General features: G+C 44.3%; 1 protein-coding gene across 3 annotated transcripts in view; it reads right to left on the reverse strand.

The window, feature by feature from the left end:
* Window positions 1-14366, reverse strand: part of RUFY1 (RUN and FYVE domain containing 1) — a 60198-nt gene extending 45832 nt beyond the window's left edge. For 2 of the 3 annotated variants that reach the window (XM_006927515.4, XR_002157119.2), the window contains exons 1-3: window positions 14051-14366; window positions 3228-3401; window positions 1817-1934 (exon numbers count right to left, since the gene is read on the reverse strand). In XM_006927515.4, coding sequence (XP_006927577.2) covers window positions 1817-1934; window positions 3228-3401; window positions 14051-14336 — 578 coding nt within the window. In that variant the 5' untranslated portion in view covers window positions 14337-14366. The remainder of the gene's footprint in view (window positions 1-1816; window positions 1935-3227; window positions 3402-14050) is intronic. The other variant, XM_003980650.5, reaches the window with a different exon arrangement.
* Window positions 14367-14855: the final 489 nt, after the last annotated feature.

Consider the following 14855-nt stretch of genomic DNA (forward strand, 5'->3'; position numbering starts at 1 on the left):
AGGGCTCAAACCCACAAACTGTGAGATCATGACCTGAGCTGAAATCAAGAATCAGACGCTTAACAGACTGAGCCACCCAGGTGCCCCACCCTGGTATTTTCATTTTAGACAGGGGAACTGAATTTTGGATAGATTCCTCTCAGGATGCAAAAATTCATCCTACAAGTTTCAAACAACCTTAAACAACCCCTTCCCCCCCAAAAAAAACCCACTAGTCATAACTTCCAAAATAATACCAAAATTTTAGAACTTTCATTACTATTTAATGAAATAGTTAAAAAAAAAAAAAAAAGTCCTTTCCCATGCAGCCCCCTGTGAGGCTACTCCTGGAGGCATCAAGGAAAGGGAACTATTGTATATTTCCTCTTTGGCAGACAGGGTAGGATTTTGGTACCTAAGCCTGTTTAGCAGCCAGAGTTAATAGGGGAACAGAGTAGTGGGTTTAGCTGACAGTGAGCTCTTTGTTAGCATAAGGCTTCAAAAATGCCTCCCATGCATAACTGGAAACAGAGGTCTGAGCGTAGGAGGGACTGTTCTACTCCGACCTGAACACGCTGGGACTTGGTCTAGCTGCTTCACTCCTGAGGGAGTAAGCTGGTCGGAAGGGGTGGGCAAACAGGACCACATAAGTATGAAGCAAAGCAGAAGACGAGGGAAGTGCATGACAGATCACCAAATACAGATTTGAAGGTTGTCATGTACAAAAGGCTTTCACCTTCTGTGGTACGAGCCCAGAGGACTGAACTAGGGACAGGGACAGAGGCTTAAATTTCGTCTTGATAAGAATGCATAGGGTTCTGTAGCAATGGAGGTCAATGGGCTTTAGAAGGTTCCAAAGTCCTGCAGACCTGTGTTCTCTTCCTAGCTCTACTACTCACTTGCTAACGGACCTTGGGCAGGTTACTTAGCTACTCAGTCTTAGTTTCTGTACTTAGCAGTGGGGATTCCAACAGCTTCCCCAGAGGCTTGTTGAGAGGGATTAAATGAGATCCTGAAATGTCCTTAGCACAACTCCTGGCACATGGCAGGCCCTTAGTGAATGCTGGTTATTATCATTATCTCAAAATGGAACAGGCTAGGTCCTTAGAAGAAGCATCAGAGGCTGGACAGTCGTGTCCCCCTCTGGGAGACTGCAGGGTGCTCTTTTGTATCGGCCCAGGGATCTCTAGGTCCCTTTCTAGTTCCAAATTTCATGATGATGCCTTGTTTGTATTCTGTCCAGTTTTTTATTTTGAGCCTATGCATGGGGAATCCTGAGGCAAACCCAGACATGGCAAATGATTTGTCAGTCTCACCTTTTCACAAATGTCTCATGTCCCAGAATCGAAAATCTGGCCCGAACTACACTATTCAGAAAGGTGCCCAGATGTATCTGAAGCACGGATTCCCAGGAGTGTAATGATGACTCCTTTTACTCCTGTAACCGCTCCTCAGGTGACAACACCTTTTCTTTTTTAAAGTAATCGCTACACCCAACATGGCGCTTGAACTCAAGAGTTGCATGCTCTACTGAGCCAGCCAGGTGCCCCACCTCATCTTTCAAACTACGTGACCTTGTGTGACAAGCAGGAATCTTTCAAACCCCATTTGAAAGATAAGGGAACTGAGGCTCAGGGAGGGGCAAATCTTGCTGAAGATCTTGAGGATTATGAGCATCAGGGCTGGAACTAAAGTTTAAGTAGAGTGTGGCTCATGCTACAATTTGTTCTGAATTAGAAAAAGTTTTATCAGCAAGTAGTTGAGAAACGGGTAAATACAAGGTTTTGTTTTTGTTTTTGTTTTTAACATTAAGTCAGTGTAACTGCTTCTCACTCACTTTAATTCTGGCAGATTTCTGACACTGGTGGCTATATCTGATGCTTCTGGACAAAGTTTCTCCACCAGCTCCAAAGGACCAAAGAAAGATTTATTTTGGCCAATAAAACTCTTCTTGACTAAAAGGGAAAACAAAAGTGTTATTTATAAGAACAGGTTGCAAAATGTCTTCAGGTGTCCACTGTCTCTCTCCCAAAAGCCAAACAGACAATGCACGACTCTACCACTTAATCCTGATTTAGTCTCAGGACTCAGATGCCAGGTAACAAACGAGCTCTCCCTTCCTCTGGTGACAGGGTTTCTCTGATATCCCGACTATGTTCTTACTCCAAGTATTTACTGCCCATGAAATAAAACAAGTATCTCATATCTGTATTGCTTGTAGAAAGCCTTCCCCTTTCTCCCTCCTACCTGATGTCAAAATCAATGCTCAAATTATCCCCACCGTCCCTCATCTGACCCGCTGCCAATAATCTTCTAATGGGTCTTCTTGCTCCCAATACGGTCAGCTGCCCACCCTTACAATCTGTTCAAACACGTGGAAGTTGCTTTAAAAATGTAAGTCAGGTCATGTTTTCCCTTGCTTAAAATCCTCCAGATACAGTTGGAATAAAATCCGACTCCTCATGTGACCTATAAAGGTCTACACCATCCAGCCTCCCTCACCCCCCAATCTATTTCCCTGACCTCATCTCCCCGCACTCTCCCTCTGAGCCCTCTGGTATCTTCCTCAAACCAAGCTCGGTCTCACTCAAGACTTCTGCACCTGTTTTTTTCTCCCTCAGGAATGCTCTTGCCCCAAATCTCTGCACGGCTAACTCTCTTTTGGGTCTCAGCTCATAGTTCCCCAGCAAGGCCTTCCCCTCTCACTCTAGTAGAAACCCATGTTGCTTCCTTGAATTTGTAGCATTTTGTAATTAAGTTTGTTTCTGCCTTTACTGTCTGGTCCTCTAGAACTGTGCTGTCAGAGGTAGTCAGTGGCCACATGTGCTACTGAGCACTTGAAGTGTAGCCAGTGCAATCGAGATGTAAAACACAGTGGGTTTTTAAGCCTTAGTATAAAAAAGAATAATATAAAAATCTCATTAATAAGGCTTTTAAATATTGTGTGTAAAAATCATATTTTGGATATACTGGGGACAAAAAAGTATGTTCTTAAAATTAATTTCACCTGTTTATTTTCACTTTTTTTTTTTTAAACGTGACTAGCAGAACAGTAAAAATTGCACATGTAGCTGACCTACCAGACAGTGCTGCTCTAAATGTCACTTATTGAGGGCAGGGACGCTTGTCGGTTTTGTACACTGCTGTTATCCCAAGCACCAAGAACAATGTTTGGCACTGATGAATGCCTGCTGAGCAAACAGCTAGCCCGAATTTCCACGCCCCCGAACGCCCCCCCTCAGGCTCACCTTTCAGCCCGTGTTTGAGGCAGTGCTCCATCACTACGAAGAATTGCTGCAAGGGGGCATGGTCCGCATCCAGGCTGCGGCCCAGGCTCAGGGCAGACTGGAGCAAGACTTTGACGCTGAGTTTCATCATGTGCATCAAGTTGGCACGCTCCTCCATCATCTGGCACTTGGAAGCTGTTGGGGCACAAACAGGGACAGCTTCGTTAGTGGGCTGAGTGTGTTCCCGGGTGAGGACTTTAGATGCAGGGCAATGGATGGAAGATCGTCCAGGCGGGGCCAGGCAATCTGTTCTGAGCCCGGACGTGCGGGAGGACGGATAACTGGGTTTCGCAGTCAAACGGCCTCTGATCCCTGGAGGTCATAGATGCACCCGGGAAACCTAAGCCGCGGGTCAGTTTCCCGAGACCTTTCCCAGACAGCTCCGCGCGTTGCTAAGGCGACCGTCCTACTAAGACTTACCGAGATTGGCCTTTCCCACACCCAGTATTCCATTTTTGACCAATGGAAGGGGGCAAACTCCAGGAAGCCCCGCCCCAAGATAGAAGGCGAGCTGGGGGAAAGCGTTCCGCCCCTGAACACTCCAATTGGACGAGCCCAGCTAGAGGCCACGCCCACGAAGCTCACGGGCGCCATTTTGCATCCTCTGCCGGAGTTCCCCTCGTCTTCAGCCTGTTCAGAAGGCCAACTGAACCGGCTCTTTTGTCCCATGGTGTCAGCCCAAGTGTCTTCGGGGAGGCCTCTGCCCCTCAGTTCCAGACTCAAATTCTCGTTGTTGCCCGTCAACTGTTGCCCACAGCTACTGGACAATTACGAGTTTTGCATTTGTGGGTAAAACCGTTAGAATCAAAAGAACTGCTACGTTTCCATTTCAGCTCCATTAACGTCGCTTTGTTTTGAGAGTAAAAAAAGGTTTGTTGGCTGTATCAGATATCCATGACAAATGTTTACCAGGTGTCCCCCTAATACCCAGGAACCTGTCATCCTGGAAATTAAAAATGTAGACTCCATGCTATTAACCGAGTCCTGGCAGAAAAAACAGAGCCGCGCGCGTCCCTCCTCACCATTTAGTCTTAAATATTTGACAACTGGATGGGCGAGGGAGTCGTATTATTTTAGTTTGTAGCTGTTGATTACCAATGAGGTTAAGTAGCTTTTCATGTTTATCCTCTCCTAGTATTCTGTGAATTGCCTGCTAAATCTTTTACGTTTCTCGCTGAACTGTCTTATTGATCTGTATAAATTAATAGTGATATTAATCTTTTATAGCTGTTTTATTTCACGGTCATTAATATGAACATAAAGATAGCTAAAAGAGCACATCATGTATAGCTTAAATTGAAAAGAACTACATAATGAATTATGACCGTGAATTACTTTCAGAGAATCCTATGTATTATATTTATAAATTCGAAAACTTTAATGAACTGGATGATTGGCAAAGGAAATAAAAATGGTAAAACCTCATTAAGAGGAGGGAAGAACCCTGAGTGGAGCAATAAACATAGAAGCAATTTGTAAAGATTTACTGCTGAAGAAGGTACCACGCCCAGTTCTGTAAACCACACTGGACTTCTAATCACAATACATATCCAGGATTCCTGCGTGGGGCTACGCAAGCCCAGGAGCTTGAAGGAAATCCGTTTCCAGCTCAAGTGTGACAGTTCCACAGGACAACCTGATTTGAAAGAGGGCTTCAAATACCTCCGTTCTGATCTTAGTACTTTCTAATTGAAGTTCTTTCCAGCTTATCTGTTACCTCTGGCAGAAGGATGCGTTCAGAAACCACCCCCTCAGGCAAAAAGGACTGCCCTGAGCCAGCAAGACCCCACGTGACTGACTCGAAGACCAGGATAGACTTGACCTTTACTGTCCACCTGTCTGTACTCACCGGCCTTTGTCCCACATTTTGCTTCTACAAATCTGTATTTTCAGCACTTTGTAAATCGCTTTTGAAAGGCTAGTCTACTGTCTTCCCAGTGTTGGCCTCATGGAAATAAATTCCTTTCTGCTTCACCACCCATTGTCTCTCTGCCTTTGGATTTTGTCAGTGGTGAGTGGCCGAACCTGGTGTGTTTTGAAACCCCGGAGGCCAGTGCTCTTGAACCTCTGTGCCCTGGATACAGATTCCCTCCCTATCCCACATCTTCCTTTTTATGCATTGACCTGGGGTCCACAAAGTCCCACATACCAAATGGAGGTGAAGCCTTCTTTGATAATTCATCAAATCATCCAAAACATGAAGAGCTTCCAATCTCTCATTGCTTTATTGTACTTAGTTAAGGAAACCTAGTCTTGGGGGAGAGGGAAGGTCTCTAGCTCTCTAATGGGTATCCCAAATTTAGAAAGTTATAAATTTTCCCCTACAAATACATGTAATTATTCTCATCCAGTCTCAATACTCCTCCCTAGGATATACCATTAACTTGATGGACATGTGCCATAAATTAAATAGGCCAAAACTGTAGCTCCATGTTTTCAATGAAACTGGATTTGAAGTACACATAAACTATGTCTTTTTGTCAAAAAATGTTGTGTTAGCAAAGCTGTAATGAAATAAGCAACACCTAGGTGTCCCCAACTGTTTTGAGTGTTGTGGTCTAAACATGTAACTAAATGAAAGAATTACAAGTATAATTTTCACTTGATAAGTCTTAGTAAAGCCTTAAAAATGTGTTTTTACTTTTAAAAATTTATTTATTTTGAGAGAGACAGAGACTGCACGAGTGGGGGAGGGTCAGAGACAGAGGGAAGACTGAGAATCCCAAGCAGGCTCTACACTGTCGGTGCCGAGCGACTGTTAGGCTCAAACTCACTAAACCATGAGATTATGACCTGAGCTGAACCCAAGAGTCAGCTGCTTAACCGACCCAGGCACCGCAAGCCTTTAAAAAAAAAAAAAAAGTTTACTTATTTTTGAGAGAGAGTGAGATGGGGATGGGCAGAGAGAGAAGGAGACCGAGGTCTAGGAAGCAGGGTCTGCACTGACAGTTTGAGCCTGATGTGGGGCTCAGACTCACAAACCATGAGATCATGACCTAAGCTGAAGTGGGATGCTTAACTGACTAAGCCACACAGGCACCCCTTGGTAAAAACTTTTTTTAGGGAATCTTTTTTTGGTAACTGATCAGTCTCCTTTATTCTATATCATCCTATTAGAGTTTTATTATTTTTACACAGGCACTGTGAAATGCTTAAGATATAGATTACTAAATAAAAAAATTAAAAAGAGATCTCAGTACAGAAAATACATTTAATAAATTAAAGTAAAAACCAAAGATCTGGGGAGATCCAAGAGAGCAAAACAAGCCTTAACCAAAAACGTCTGGAAATACCCAAGGAACTAGTCTTTTGACCCATATTTTCTTGGCTTCCAGTGACCATATTTAATAATAAGCACATCAGCCAAAAAAGGGCAACAAATAGTTTAATGGTTTAAAAGATAAGCAAATGTATACTTATTTTGTACTGTACCAAGTGCTACTTTCAATAGATCCATTAAAATAAATATGTGAGAAATGTTAATAAAAGTGATGGTTGCTCAATCCAAATTAATGTTAGATATACAGTTTATAGCATTTTATTACTGCTAGTGTTTTAAATCTGTATGGACAAATTCAAGTACTTCAGTAGTTTCTTACACTTTATAGAAAACCTACCACAGTTTCAAATGCTTTTCAGCGTAAGTATCTTAAGAAATATCATAAATAATTGTTCGAATGTTAACTAGGTGCTATGGTCCTAAAACAGGCCACTTCCAAAAAGTCTAATAATTATGGATTATCATAGTAAGGAACTTTTTGAGAAACTTCTTTAATATGGCTGAGTTGTGTCCTTTGCAAGTCAGGTGATTTTCCTTTGCTTTGAACAAAAAGTAACAAAAAAATAATTTTTGACAATAGATCAGTGTGATTTGGGGCACACAACTTGGAAGGAATTAAAAAACTTGACAACATTACTATGACAACATTATTCATTTCTATTTCTTTTTATATGAACCAGGCTTCTCAGGGATCACATCTATAAAAGACCAAAACACAGGAATAAAACTGATGCTGAATCCTATCATATTTTATCAGTAAATCACATATTTTCATCTACAGATACATGCTAATGCAAAAAACCAAACCAGCTCATTTAGAGAATAACAAGAAATTATATCCTTTTGTCAACTTAGCATTTCTAATTATTTTAATGGTAATTCATTCCAGAAGAAAAATATTTTTTTTTTTTTTTTTTTTAATTTTTTTTTTTTTCAACGTTTTATTTTTATTTTTGGGACAGAGAGAGACAGAGCATGAACGGGGGAGGGGCAGAGAGAGAGGGAGACACAGAATCGGAAACAGGCTCCAGGCTCTGAGCCATCAACCCAGAGCCTGACGCGGGGCTCGAACTCACGGACCGCGAGATCGTGACCTGGCTGAAGTCGGACGCTTAACCGACTGCGCCACCCAGGCGCCCCAGAAGAAAAATATTTTATACACTTAGAGCTTTAGTCACAAGAAAAGTTTACTGAATTTTAATTCATTTACATTTGTTTCTGAAATGTATGATAGAATGAATAACATTTTTAAAAACACATGGAAGTGGATGGGGCACCTGGGTGGCTCAGGTGGTTTAGTGCCCAACTCTTGATTTTGGCTCATGTCATGATCTCATCTGAGATTGAGCCCCACAGATGGGGCTCTGTCAGTGCAGATTCTCTCTCTCCCTCTCTCTCTCTCTCTCTCTCTGCCCCTCCCCTGTTCACACATTCTCTCTAGATAGATAGATAAATAAATAAATAAATATTAAATAAACAAACATTAAAAAAATATATATATATATGGATGGGACACCTGGGTGGCTCAGTCTGTCAAGCATCTGACTTCCAGTTCAGGTCATGATCTCATGGCTTGTGGGTTTGAGCCCCATGTTGGGCTCTGTGCTGACAGCTCAGAGCCTGGATCCTGCTTCAGATTCTGTGTGTGTGTTTCTCTCTCTGCCCCTCCCCTGTTTGTGCTCTGTCTCTCTCTCTCTCAAAAATAAATAGACGTTAAAAAAAAAAAAAACCATGGAAGTGAAATGGAAATTCAAGTTCAAGGAATAAAGGGACAATGTACAGTTTTCAGGGGTTCCTGGCTGGCTCAGTCACTAGAGCATGCAACTCTTTTCTTTTTTTAATTAATTTTGAGAGAGACAGAATGAGAGCAGGGGAAGGGCTGAGAGAGGAGAGAGGGAGAATCCGAAGCAGGTACCAAGGCCAGTGCACAGAGTCCAATGAGGGGCTTGAACCCACAAAACCATGAGATCATTACCTGAGCCAAGATCAAGAGTCGCTGCTTAACCCACTGAGCCACCCAGGCACAAGAGCAATGCAACTCTTGATCTCAGGGTTGTGAGTTCAAGCCCCATGTTGGGTGTAGAGATTACTTAAAAATAAAAAACTTTAAAAAAATGTAAAGTTTTCAAATAACTTATTTATTTTTAAGATGGACAGTAGTGCTTATCAAATCATTTAGATATTTACATACCACTTAAAGAATGATGGATGTAACACTTTTATTTTAAAAAGCCAGTACTTAACAATAAGCCAGAAAACATATTACAAACTTTAAAATTATGATGAAGAATTTTATATGTTAGCTTTACAAGCTGAAGATTTTTGGGGGGGGGGCGGTCATGTGAGAAAAACATGTGAAGACTAGTGTTTTAGGTGATATGAGCTGGAACCCTGTCACCGTTCCTGGGTACATGGCTGGGTCCCATCCATTGTTCTCTTCATTATTCACCTGTTTCCATTCGTGCTCAAGTCAGAGAGCTAGGCAAAATGTGAAGTGGATCTTTTCTTCCTTTTTAAAATGTTTATTTTTTATAGAGAGCATGAATGGGGAAGGGGCAGAGAGAGAGGGGGACAGAGGATCTGAAGCAGGCACTGTGCTGACAGCAACGAGCCCAATGTGGGGCTCAAACTCGCGAACCGTGAGAACCCGAGCCACCAGGCGCCCCTTTGAGCCATTCCATCTCTCAATTTTAATAGCTTTGTGACTCTAGCCAAGCTGGTCACATCTCTCTAAGCTGCATTAATAATAGTTCAGCACATCAGCACAACACATGGAACATCACAAAGTTCTACACTTCCTGAATTGCCAAATAAGTGGTGTGTTCAGGGATCCCGAGCTTGACTCCTGCACAGGGGCCAGGCCTGGAAAAGAAACGAGTGCAGCTCTGGGAATATGAGCTGGAGGGAACCTGTGGCCCAACCTCCAGAGGCAGCTGGAGATGTTTGTTTTTTAATCTTTAAATTTTTTAAAATGTTTATTTATTTTTGAGAGAGACAGAGACAGAATGCGAGTGGGTTAGGGGCAGAGAGAGAGGGAGACACAGAATCCGAAGCAGGCTCCAGGCTCTGAGCTGTCAGCACAGAGCCTGACACGGGGCTCAAACTCACAAGCTGTGAGATCACGACCTGAGCAGAAGTCGGAGGCTCAACTGACTGAGCCACCCAGGCACCCCTGGAGATCTGGATTTTTATGTAAAGCCTGCAAATTGACTAAAAAATCTTTTTGTGTGTTTTAATACCTTTATGTTATGCGGCATGAAAAAAAAAGCAACTTCCAGACACAAATGGCTCAAATGGCTGGCAGCTTGTTGTAACTTTTGGTGTAGAGAGTAAGAACTCAGAACGGGGAGTGGGCTGTTTGGGGTTTTTTGTTGTTGGCCTCTAAGTTATAGAGAAGTGAGTAGATGCTTTATAAATTTGAGTTCCGGGTAGCCCTTTGGTGTCTTGAAAGATCTTATAATGCAGTGTGATGAGGAAGAAAACTTTGACACTTTCCCAACTGTCAGGAATTTTCACTCAGCATCTCAAGGGCTAACCTGAGTTCAACAATGTGGAGTAGAAAAAGTTACTGTGCTTCATTCTAGAAGGAGTGGTACCAGTTGTGGAGGGCCATTTTGACACGTGGAAAATAAAATTGCCCATGGAAGAAACAGACAAAGGCATAATACATACCACCTGCCCAGTGGCAAATATGTATGTAAATAATTATAAGATTTTGAAAGAGCGCCCTCTTTATTGGGTACCCACATGCAAGCCATTGTGCTGGACACGTTAGCTCTTAGGAACATGCATACTTTGTCACCCGTCCATTAGGAGAAGGCATTACTCGAACAAGCAAGATGAAGAACCTGGCGTGTGTCCTGTGGTTTGTGAGAAAACTGCGTGGGGAGATGAAAGCATGCATGACCGCTCACTGAAAGATACGACAGGACTGGGGACAGTTCCTGTGCAGGAGGACATACTCTATCTACACTGAATGATCTTTTGCACGGTTTGATTTCTTTTTTATCACCTGCACTCATTACTTAAAACAACAAAGAACCAGGGGCACGTGGGTGGCTCAGTCGGTTGAGCCTGACTTTGGTTCGGGTCATAATCTCACAGTTCATGGGTTCAAGGCCTGCATCAGGCTCACTGCTGTCGGCGTGAAACCTGCTTTGGATTCTCTGTCCCACTTTCTCTCTGCCCCTCCCCGACTCACACTTTCTCAAAAATAAACATTTATTTTTTTAAATGTTATTTTATTTTTTAAATTTTTTTTTCAACTTTTTTTATTTATCTTTGGGACAGAGAGAGACAGAGCATGAACGGGGGAGGGGCAGAGAGAGAGGGAGACACAGAATCTGAAGCAGGCTCCAGGCTCTGAGCCATCAGCCCAGAGCCTGACGCGGGGCTCGAACTCACGGACCGCAAGATCGTGACCTGGCTGAAGTCGGACGCTTAACCGACTGCGCCACCCAGGCGCCCCAAGTGTTATTTTATTTTTGAGAGAGAGAAAGAGTGCAAGAAGCAGGGGAGGGGCAGAGAGAGAAGGGGACAGAAGATCTAAAGCAGGCTCTGTGCTGACAGCAAAGAGCCCAACATGGGGCTCGAACTCACGGGGACAGTGAGATCATGACCTGAGCCAAAGTTGGGTGCTAAACCGACTAGGCCACAAAAATAACTGCCTCTCAAAAATAAACATTATAAAAACAACAACAAAGAACTGAAACAAGACAACTACACGATCACTATGGCATTCTGTGCTAACAGGCCCCACATGGGATAACACTGTAAAACAAGTATTTGAAGCATTCTGCAATAATCCACATTTGCCTTTAACCTAGATCATCAAAAAAATTTTTCCCTGGCAGGAGTGCCGCTCACATTCAATTTCTGCTCCTTTGCTGTTCCTCTGAAAAAGCTCTGCCCTCACTGCTTGTGGAAACACATCAAAGAAAGAAAAAGAGATGAATGAGGTGGCCCTTGCCTGGCCCTGGCTGAAGTGGTGGCCATGGTTTTGTCCTGACCTGCTTTTCTGAAGCCTCTGCAGAGCCTGCTGCCCAGTGTCCATTTCCTTTTCCCTACCCTCACTCCTGTCCTATCTGATGGCTGCCAATTCTATTACATCCGGGACTGGCCACTCAGTTCCCCACGCTGCAGCCCTTGGTAAGCCATGTTCCCAACTGGTGCCAGAGCTAAGTGGCAGTTACTCATTTAATATTTTCTTTAACGTGGCTATTTAAAAAAAAAAAAATCCACGTATACCATGGCATTTTGCTTATAAAGGCATTGAGGCATTTAAGTGTTGTGACTAACAGCATGGTTCAAGACTTGGTTCAAGTCCTGGTCTGTCACTTTGAAGTTAAATAGGTCAAGTTACTTCTCTTTTATTCAGTTTCCCTCTTTATAACGGGGACAATCACATGGGGCCAGCTACACAGGTGGAAGTATGGAAGTCAATCTCCCCTTCCTGCGGTACTAAGGGATTGCAATTTCCTGCAGAGATGAAGTCGGTATCTGGTTGGGTGGGCAAGAGGCCCCTCAGTCCTGCCCTGAGATACGGAGGGCACAACCCCAACCCTCCCTGGACCAGCAGTAGTCATGGAGTGGGGTCAGGGAGGGGTAGGAAGAAGCCCCAGGGCAGCCTGAGTGGGCTATGGTGGCTAAGAACCTGTCCCAGGGAGGCTGGGGGACCACACACGAGCCCGGCTCCAAGGCCCCTACATACTTCTTTGTTCCAACGTACTTCACTTAACAAAACACACGAAGATGGTAAGAATTTAAAGTACGGGGCACTTCTGAGTAGCTGGATGACCACAATGATCAAAGTCTGCATTAATGCACACTAGGAAGTCAGTCCTGCTATCACCTAGGGTCTTTATGCAAGTTAAATGAATGAACACAAGTACAGATCTAAGACCTGGCATCTACTAAGCACAATATAAGTGTTGGCTATTATTGATAACACTACTATGGATTGAAAACAAGTATTTTTCAAATATGCATTTGTTCAACAAGTATTTATTATTATTCTGTGCTACATGCTATTTTAGGCACTGGTACATTTTATTTATCAGTGAACAGCAGACATTTTATTATTTGCTTGCTATGTGATCTCAGATGCCTCCAGAACGACTCATGCCTTGACTTTAGGGACTAACCGCCAATGGCTGGGTATACAATCAAACAGTCACAGGTGTGGAGCGCCTGGGTGGCTTAGTCAGTTGAGTGTCGGACTTCGGCTCATGCCATGATCTCATGGTTTGTGAGTTTGAGCCCCGCATCGGGCACACTGCTGCAAACACAGAGCCCTCTTCAGATCCTCTGTCCCCCTCTCTCTCTGCCCTTGCCCTGCTCGAGTGCTGTCTCTCTCTCTCTCAAAAATGAACATTAAAAGAACACAAACCCAAGGTGTGTGCAAAGGCAGTGAGCTAGTGGGAACTAGATTGTTGAACAGGCTCCCTCATTACCTTCTAGTCCTACTTTCCCTTGCAAGAGTCTCAAAAAAAGTCAGTTTTTAAACTTTACTCCTCAATCTTTCTTAACTAGTGAAATTCTCACAATTCACTATGTTGGTGTCAGTGATGACTTCTACAGCACATTTACCGATAGACAGGAGGGAATCAAGAAACTTCAAAGGCACATCATTAGGATTCTTAGCAGTACCGTCCTTGGTCAACTGCCCCACAGCACTTTCTATGAAGATGGAACTGAAGTTTTAATTTTAATTTAACATTTAAACATCACATGTGTGTAGTGGTTACTTTGTTGGTTAGCACGGCTCTAAATACTTGGCTTTATAGGGCTTCCCAAGTCACACCCTTAAATGATATTAATGATATTATGATATAATCATTTAGTATTTTCATTCATCTAACATGCTCAAACTCTACTCCAGATAATAAGGGCTGAAAAGGACTATAACAGGTCACTGGGTGAATCAAAAAATCCCTATTGCACACTCTGGGAAATGGGGTGATTTGTGTCCATCACAAAGCGAGTTGACTCGGCTCGAAGGGAACTATCGCCTCCTGACTTCCTCCTGGGAGCTTTGACTCCCGAGTGAGTCGGGATGCGCGGTCACACCCAGAGGCGTGAGCCGGGCAGGCTTTTCGAGGTTTACAGCAGACAGCAGAACTGGATTCAGTTCTCAAGTACTTTTAAAATACAGACTACCTTAAACTCGTACATTTTGTTGAAGTCCACCAACGAGAGTAAGGAGGTTGTCTGGGGGAATACAATTAGAAGAGTCTCGTTAGGGGAGTAGGTTGTCTGGGGGAATGCAATTAGAAGAGTCTCGTTAGGGGAGTAGCCCAATCTCAGACCATCCAAATCCACGTTATCTATTTTGATTTGGCTTGCACGGTATAAAGAAAACAGACGAGCAGTTGGGCGTGCTAACAGGTTGGTTGTGAACAACTCGTCTAACAGGCTAAGTAGGTTCAACTCCCTCGCCAGCCCGGCTCCACGGCCAGCCACCTGTCCCGCGGGCGCGCGCGGGGCGCGCCCCTCCGCAGCCTACCTGCGCGCGCCGCGCCGTCCGCGCCTCCGTCCGCACCTCCCAGTCCCGCGGCCGCGCGCAGCGCGCTCCCGCAGCTTGCCGACAGGTTGCCAGTGGCCTTCCGCGCCAGGGTCAGGATGGGCGCCGACCAGCCTTCCGGCCCCACCCGCGGCTTGGCCGCGCTCCGCAGCTCGCTAGGGCTAGGCAGCTGGCTTCGGTCCACAATCTCGAACTCTTCTCCCGGCTCCGGTCCCGGCGCCTGCTCCGGTTCCCGCCCCGCCGGGCAGCCACTTTCCCCGTCGGCCATCTTAGCTGAATCACGTGGCCGCGACGGGCGGAGGACTCGGCGCGGGCGGATGCGCGGGCGGGTACTCTCCAGCCAACTCTGCCTCCTCGGTTTTTTTTTTTTTTTTTTTTTCCGTTCGCGAAGTTCTTCTTCCTCTTCACTGCCCCCCTTTCCCTTCTTTAACCTTAAAACGGCTCAGAAGAGTACAATTCATAACATAGAAGCACCCCTATTCCCACCAGTCGGGAGGACTTGGGTCCAAAAAATTACTCTGGTGTTTTCTCCCCTAACTGGGGTGCCCCCAGCCTGGCATAGAACACAGCCCCTATGGCTTTGGGTTTCTTTGTGACACTATTTCCTCTTTTTAATTTTCATTTCATGATTTATTTTTTCTACTTCGTCACTTTTCTGCAGCACTCTTTAGAACAAACCCTAGGAGGACGGGTAAGGAAACGGACAGACAAGGCAGGAAATCAGGATTTTTATTTAAAGAGCCCCAAAACTATAAGTGACGGGTTGGCAGGACTGGGAATCAGAAGG

This window comes from Felis catus, chromosome A1, assembly GCF_018350175.1.
Source record: "Felis catus isolate Fca126 chromosome A1, F.catus_Fca126_mat1.0, whole genome shotgun sequence".
Lineage (NCBI taxonomy): Eukaryota > Metazoa > Chordata > Mammalia > Carnivora > Felidae > Felis > Felis catus.